Source organism: Oryctolagus cuniculus, chromosome 6 (assembly GCF_964237555.1).
Source record: "Oryctolagus cuniculus chromosome 6, mOryCun1.1, whole genome shotgun sequence".
Taxonomy (NCBI): Eukaryota; Metazoa; Chordata; class Mammalia; order Lagomorpha; family Leporidae; genus Oryctolagus; species Oryctolagus cuniculus.
Window position 1 is genome coordinate 33,520,094 of NC_091437.1, and position 7,338 is coordinate 33,527,431.

General features: G+C 48.2%; 2 protein-coding genes across 10 annotated transcripts in view; one reads left to right on the forward strand and one right to left on the reverse strand.

The window, feature by feature from the left end:
- Positions 1 to 7,338, forward strand: part of SH3RF2 (SH3 domain containing ring finger 2) — a 140,084-nt gene that overhangs the window by 114,800 nt on the left and 17,946 nt on the right. For all 8 annotated transcript variants that reach the window (XM_017341158.3, XM_070076260.1, XM_017341159.3 and 5 more), the window contains 2 exons: positions 2,366 to 2,721; positions 5,139 to 5,447. In XM_017341158.3, coding sequence (XP_017196647.3) covers positions 2,366 to 2,721; positions 5,139 to 5,414 — 632 coding nt within the window. In that variant the 3' untranslated portion in view covers positions 5,415 to 5,447. The remainder of the gene's footprint in view (positions 1 to 2,365; positions 2,722 to 5,138; positions 5,448 to 7,338) is intronic.
- Positions 1 to 7,338, reverse strand: part of PLAC8L1 (PLAC8 like 1) — a 66,163-nt gene that overhangs the window by 15,857 nt on the left and 42,968 nt on the right. The gene's annotated exons all lie outside the window — the stretch shown is intronic.

The following is a 7,338-nucleotide window of genomic DNA, read 5'->3' on the forward strand; positions in this document are numbered from 1 at the left end:
TTCTAGAAGACAATAAGCCAAGCTTGGCACAAAGAGTTTATTCTATGTCCCTTGATATAAACTGGGCTCTGCAATCCCTCTTAGAATCTTAACAAATGTTTAAATGTGACAGTGCCGCATGACTAGTCTGTGTGGGACAGTACGCCACTAAGGAAAAGAGAGCAAATGTCATAGCTCCACCCTGTCCCAGAGTTTCTGTCTGACAACCTGCTGGGCCACCAGCCCCACGATTCTGGCCCCTTCCTTCCACCCAACCTGCCTCCCTTCCACAACCTCAAGTCCCCTCTTCTGCATGTCCCTCCCCCCGCATTCTACACACGACATAAATAATCCCTCTATGATCACTTTGGTAACTGACCAATCCTTTCAGTCTTACGTTTTCTTCTTTATAAAGTGGAAATAAAAACAACATCTACTTCATGAGCATGCAGTCTAAGGATTTAATAAAATAAACCATGGAAGGCTGACGGCACAGAGCCTGGCACGTTGAAAGCCCTCCAGAAAGGGTAATTTTGAATAAAAGTTTTATTTGACTAGTGCTACCATTGCCACTATAGCTAAACAGACCATCTTGGGTTCAGGTAGACCACAACTGAGCTTGGAGTCAAATTGTTCACAGTGTAGACCACTTAGGAGTGCAGAGAACGGCATCCCACAGGTGTCCGCTCGCACTCCCCTTATTATACTCCCCTCCGCTCCTCCCTCTGCATGAATCTTGATTGGCCTGGCATTTTGCTTGCCTTGTGTGTACTTGGAATAAGAAAGCATTCACTGTGTTGGAAATTAGGAACCCACAAGATAAATGGGTAGGGCATGAAACCAATTTTTCACCCATTTATGGGAGCCTAAGGACCTGTCTGTCTGGTGCTGCTTTGGCCTCCTAGGCCCCCAAGGCTTTCTCCTCTACCTTTTCCCAAGGTGAAGCGGGACAAGCTATCAATCTCTGCAAAGCAAAGCAAAATGACAGGGGAATTGACCATGTACACCTCACAGGACTGTCAGTGGAAAAATCAATGTCTAAATTGAAAGGTCAGCCTTGTGTAGACGGTGACGGGCTTGCTTGAGGCAGCTGAGAACCCCGACTGTGTTTAGTGAGTGTTTGGCTCTTCATGTTCACATCTGCTCAATGAAGAGCCACAGTGCACAATGTGGCCTGGCTCGGGCCTCTGTGCTGGACACAAATTACTTTGGTCAAACACATGTCTGTGGAGTGTCGCAAAGGACAAACATATCTGGCTGGGACACAGCCAGTGGCTGTCTACGTGTCTCCAGCCTCCAGAATGTAATGAAGTCCTAATTCCCCAGGTCACCTGCAGTGTAGGGATCTCCTGTCTTCAGAGAATTTGAGGGAAAGGGAGGGCTTCCTTTTACTGAGGGAAGACCTTCTCAATCTTAAGAAGAAGGAAGAAGAACGAGTTCAGGAAGGATCAAAATCAAACCATTAGGCCTTGCATTTTTAGCGTATGCTACCCTTTACCCAGAAGGAATGAATGGTAGCTGACGAGGAAGGGGCATTTACCATGTCCCAGGCACTGTTCTAGTACCTTGCACGCATCGTAATACGTCGTCCTCACCACAGTCCCGTGACATCCTCTCATTACCTCCTGCTCACCAGTGAGGGAGGTGATGTGACTTCCTCATCCCCAGCTCCGGGGGAGGAGGTCTGATTCCAGACCCTGTGTCACAACACCTGCAAAGCTCGCCCACACACAGCCCTAACACAGGAATAAACTTCCCGAGTATTCCACTGAGTGGCCCATTTGTCCAGCATGAGCACTCTCTACTCCTTCCACTCATCTTCCCTTGATGCCACCAACACACACCTAAAGCTCACATTGGGACTTTGTGCAGCAAGCAGGGGTACAGCACCTCCCTCCACCCCCTTTATCCTCCTCCTCATTCTCTTAGCTGTCTTCCTCTTGTGTGTCTCAAGTTCTCTGTCTCTTGTGTCCTTTCTCTGGTCTGCCTGCTTCTTACTAAAAAGCTGTCTCTCTTCTTCAATCTGTCTCAAAAGCCTAGGAGAAAGGAGTGTGTGTGTGTGTGTGTGTGTGTGTGTGTGTGTGAGAGAGAGAGAGAGAGAGAGAGAGAGAGAGAGAGAGAGAGAGAGAGAAGGGCAGCAGTGTACCTCTGACATGCCTGCCATACATACAACATTCAGCTAGCCAGTTATTTGCTGCCAACATCAGCAAATAGCACTAAAGAAAGAATAAGGTCACCTCTCAAAGACCCTAAGAGAATGAGAGTGTAGTCCAATTAGGAAAGCACTTAACTACTCTGGGATATCAGCACACACTGCTTCCCCAGCCCCGACCACACCCACTGTCTGCCGCCCTGTTGCTGACATCTCTGTCGTGTCATTCCCCAGATGGATCCTTGCAGAGACCCGTTCCATCTGGGATCCCCACCCTTGTGGTGGGCTCCCTCAGGCGTAGCCCCACCATGGTGCTACAACCTCAGCAGTTCCAGTTCTACCAGCCTCAGGGGGCCCCCTCATCCCCCTCAGCGGTGCTGGAGGTGGGTCCCAAACCTGCTCCTATGGGAGAGCCAGCCCTCACCTGTATGAGCAAGAGCAGCGACTCCAGGGTGCACTCGGCCGCCAGCTCTCTCATCATGGAAGGCAAGGAAATCCCCATCAAGAGTGAGCCTCTGCCAAAACCGCCTGCTTCTGCTCCACCATCCATCCTGGTGAAACCCGAAAACTCAAGAAATGGCATTGAAAAGGTAGGAGGGGCTTAAATCTGCAGCCCTGACTCTGCAGGCCTCCAACTCTGCATGGTGTCCCAGCTCCTGAAACTTTAGTGTTAGCGGACAAGGAACAAAACTGCAGCCTCAAAAGAACCCCCCCACACACACATCTCCATACCCATCACCACTCCCAGACACGCTACTGATTATCTGTTGTGCTTCCCAGGTATGTTACATGAAATGTGCTTTTGGCACCAGACAAATCTTGATTTGAATTTCAGCTCTGCTGCTTGCTGGCTGGGCAACTTCAGCCAACATACTTCACCCTCTTGAAACTATTTATTTAGTTATTTATTTAGCCTAATCTGTTAAAGAGGAATAAGAATAACAACAGCCACACAAGAATGGCCTTTTTGGATGAGAAGATATAGGAAGCATTTACATGGGGTTTGAAACATAATTATTGTATTAAAGAGGCAACTAAGACTTCCAGGCCAGGGCTTTTCCCAGAGAAGATACAAGTCTTGAATATTCTTGAAGCAGGAGGGATGGTGGAAAGAAGAAGTGACATTAAGAAAATCAGGTGATACTCATTGTGCCTTTTAGTTTTTTACACACCACCACCACCATCATCATAACCACTGCTATTACCACCATCTCACCATTACCACCTTCCTACCACCATCATCATCATCAATACCACCAACAGCAGCAGCACTCCCACTACCACCATCATCCTCACCACCAACAGTACCACCAGCAGCACCACCGTCATCACTACCACTGTCACCACCATCATCATCCTCACCACCATCAGCACCACCACCAGCACTACAACTACTACCATTACCACCATCATCACTACCACTGTCACCACCATCACCACTAAGAGCACTACCAACACAGTTACCACAATACCACTGTCACTCACAAATGCAAAAGGGATGTGGGTTCCTCCTATTTGGTAAGCACTTACTGAATACTAACAACCTGATAGGTCTTCACAAGTCCCATCTTTAATCCTAACTACACCAGATGTAAGCATTATTTTCTGCTTCGCTTTAAAATGAGGAGATGAAAGCTTAGGGCTCTAAAGAATGTCACCCAAAATCATGCTGCTGACACGCATGAACATCTGGAATAGAATCCAAATCTGATACAACAAACTGATGTTCCTACTACTAAGCTATAAGCCAATGGAGAAAGGCATTTGGACAAAGTTAGTAGTTCTTAGTCCATATTATAATCAGTTTTCCAGGCCCTATTTGCCTTTACTGCAAGCCAGAAAGTACAGCTTTTAAAGCACTTAGTGAGTGCCCAGACCTCAATTACAGGTGATGAGGGTCAAAAATTCTGAGTAAACTTGGATTCTCAGTGAGGGATGCTGGGATTGAATTCCTGGGAAAAAGAAATCATGCTTTAAGTGGTATCAGAGAACACTTCACTAAGCCCTAAGACAGGGATTGGACAAAGCACACAAGCCAAAGGTTGCTTAATGAAGGGAAGACAGTCTGAGAAATGGGTAGCCAGGTGTTGTCTTCTTTGTGCAGGTATCACAGACTGTACTTGCACAGGCTAAGACAGGTGTGATGGGACCGCTGTCCTGTATGTGGCCCACGGGTGACTGAAACATCTTATGCAGCCCATGACTGTTCCTCTAGGTGCCAGGCTAGGAGAGGAGGAGGAGGAACGGAGGGTGAGAAGGGGCTTGGGACATCACGCAAAGGGGGCCCGCTCCTTGATTCCCATCAGATGCTGCCAGGAGACCTCAGCCCAGACTGGCAGAGCTTTGATTTGGAGACAAGCTGTGATTTTTCTATGCAATCTCCCAATTTTTATGTGTTGGCCAGTAAATCAAACCCTTGCACATTCTGCTAAATTCAGTCAGCAGGTGTCCAGCCTGCAAACTGCTCTGAGGACTTCAAAGGCCATTAGAGAACTATCTAAATGGAGTCGCAGTAGGGGGCTCAAGGAAGAGGTAGGCCTTGGGATAAGCCTTCAGGATCGGCAAGGAGGAAATGAACTTTTTATTTTCTAGAAAGGATCTTACTCTGCATAGGCCAGTGCCTCCCCAATTTCCCAGATAATGCTTAATCACTTCTCAGTTTGCAGTTTAAACATCTCTGCCTCTAGGAAGGCCTCCCTGACTACCCCTATTCCAGCTGGGGTTGGACAGCCCCCAGCATTCTCACCGTCTTAACTTCTCCCATCAAACACTCACCATCATTGGCAGGGTGGTCTTGTTCACACTGTGAGTTCACAGCACCTCACAGTGCGTGCTGCAGAGTCGACACTCATGGCAGACACAAATATGTGTTGAATAAACACAGTGTGGCATGGCAGTGGGGGCACGTATGGAGAAAAGGTTCAACCCAATCACGGGGGGCAGGGTGGGGATAACACACAGCCCCGCCCGCCTCACCTCTGTTCCTTTGCTGTCCTTTCTCTTGCAGCAAGTCAAAACTGTCAGATTTCAGAATTACAGCCCTCCTCCCACAAAACATTACACCTCCCAACCCACCTCCGGCAAGCCTGAACAGCCAGCCACCGTCAAGGGGCCCCAGCTGGAAGCAGCCTCTGCAGGCCCAGAAATGACCGTCCTGTTCGCCCACCGAAGCGGCTGCCACTCAGGACAACAAACAGACCTCCGGAGAAAGTCACCGTTTGGCAAGGCCACAGCCGCGGTGTCCACTTCCTCAGCCACGCAGACCACGTTTCCCAGCAAATGAATCTACACGTGGCTTTTCCTAGACCCCAAAGAGGTGAATTGCTTTTAAATACAGTCTGCCTCCATACGGGTGTCCTGCGAGTCTCTGGGGTCTTGGGCCTGGTGCTTGTTCTGCCCCTTGTATCTCCAGGAAAGGCGAGGTACGAGCAGGACCTCCTGCCCCCAGTGGGAGGGCAGATCGGTGGCCTTCCAAACCTAACAGTTTGCTGCAGCAAGGCCCAGCACTCGGACTAACAAGTGGGGGCCACTTCATTGTGCAGCATGGACCATGCAGCCTCTCATCCCCCGTCTTCTTTGTAGAACTGCTATGGTGTCCTAACGAGACTCAGCCAGAAGTCTGACAATGGCAGGATGACCGGTATTGCTTCTTTAACCTTATTATTGCCATCTCAGACAGCATCTGCCATCTCCTGGGGCCCAGGAGCCATCATGCCTGTTTCCCTTCACAAAGTCATAATCCTGGCTGCAAAGGGTCATGCCAAGGGAGGGGAACCTGGTGGAGGCTTTGAACAGTCTGAGAACTCACACGAAAGGCAGGCAGCTTGTCCAGTCGCTCTAGACAGAAGGCCAGAGAGGAAGCTGACCACCAAGTAACAAGAGAGGACCCTGCTCCAAGCTTCCCCTTCTGTTTTCCCACAATAGACAAGCAGGAATGCTGGAGCTGCAGACGGGGCCACACATGGCATTGCCAACAATGAACCCACCCTTCCCCTAGCACAGACAGCGTGCTTAGAAACAACCTGGGATGGGGTTTGAGTTTAGGTTTATGTTCTGCTTGCATGGCACCCTTCTTTACTTTCTCTGGTTTCTTCTCATTAGGGACAGGTCGGTTGTTTTACTGATCAGGCAACAGTATCCAAGGCTGCAGTGGATGGCACTTCCTAGGGGAAAGCTACCATCGGAGAAGTTAGACAAAGAAGGGTAGAGAAGAAAAGGAGGAAAGAAAGAGGGAAAGTAAAATGCCTTATTTTTACTTATATGTAAAAATTATATATATATATATATATATATATGAAAGAGGAGAGATGAGAGGAAGAGGGAAAATAGGGGATTGAAAGAAAACCTCAGAGTCAAGAAGGTATTAGTGGCCAGGCGAGGAGACAACCTTGACAGGTGGGGAAAGAAAAACAGGGTCTGCAGTGGAGAAGGGGGAAAAACTAGTCAACGCACCAAGGAGGGCACCGTGAGCAGAACCGGCCAGGCAGAGCCATGGAAACGGTGAGGAGGCATCCCATGGAGCCAAGGACATGTTACAAGACAACCCATTAATTCTCATTACACTTAATTGTTCTGATTTAACATTTATTGCATGCCCATCAATGAGGGCACTTTAACTCATAAAAATAAAGACAGATCTAATTAGGCCTTTCCCCTCGACAATTCTTGAAGGTCCTGGGATTCAAAATACACATTTTTTTTTTTTTACACACCCACCCACACAGTCAGCAAACTCAATAGTCCACAGACTTCCAGAGCTTAATAAAACACAATAAAAGCATCATCTTGCCAAGGATGGTACAGCCAATATGGTAGCATGTTGTTCTGCCATTTCTGTAAGAAATCCTGGCCCATGTGTACTCCACGAAATCAACACAGCCTACTCTGTGCTCCATTAAACTCAGTGAAACAAACCAGATGCAGAAATGGGACAAAGTCACAAGGATAGGAAGCACTGTATGATTTGAGTGGCAGAGATGTGACAAGTTCAGCACACCTAGAATGCCTCGGTGGGAATGGTTCCACTCAATTTTTAACTTTTGTGGTTAACAAGCAGGTTACTTGGGTGCCATGAAAATACCAAGCATGGCTTCCAAATGAAACTAAAAATGCTTCCCATCGTCCACTCTCTATGGAAGAACCTGTCTGAGAAACTTAAATAACTTGAAGGCTTCCCACGCTGCCCTCACCACCTCCATCCTCCTCAC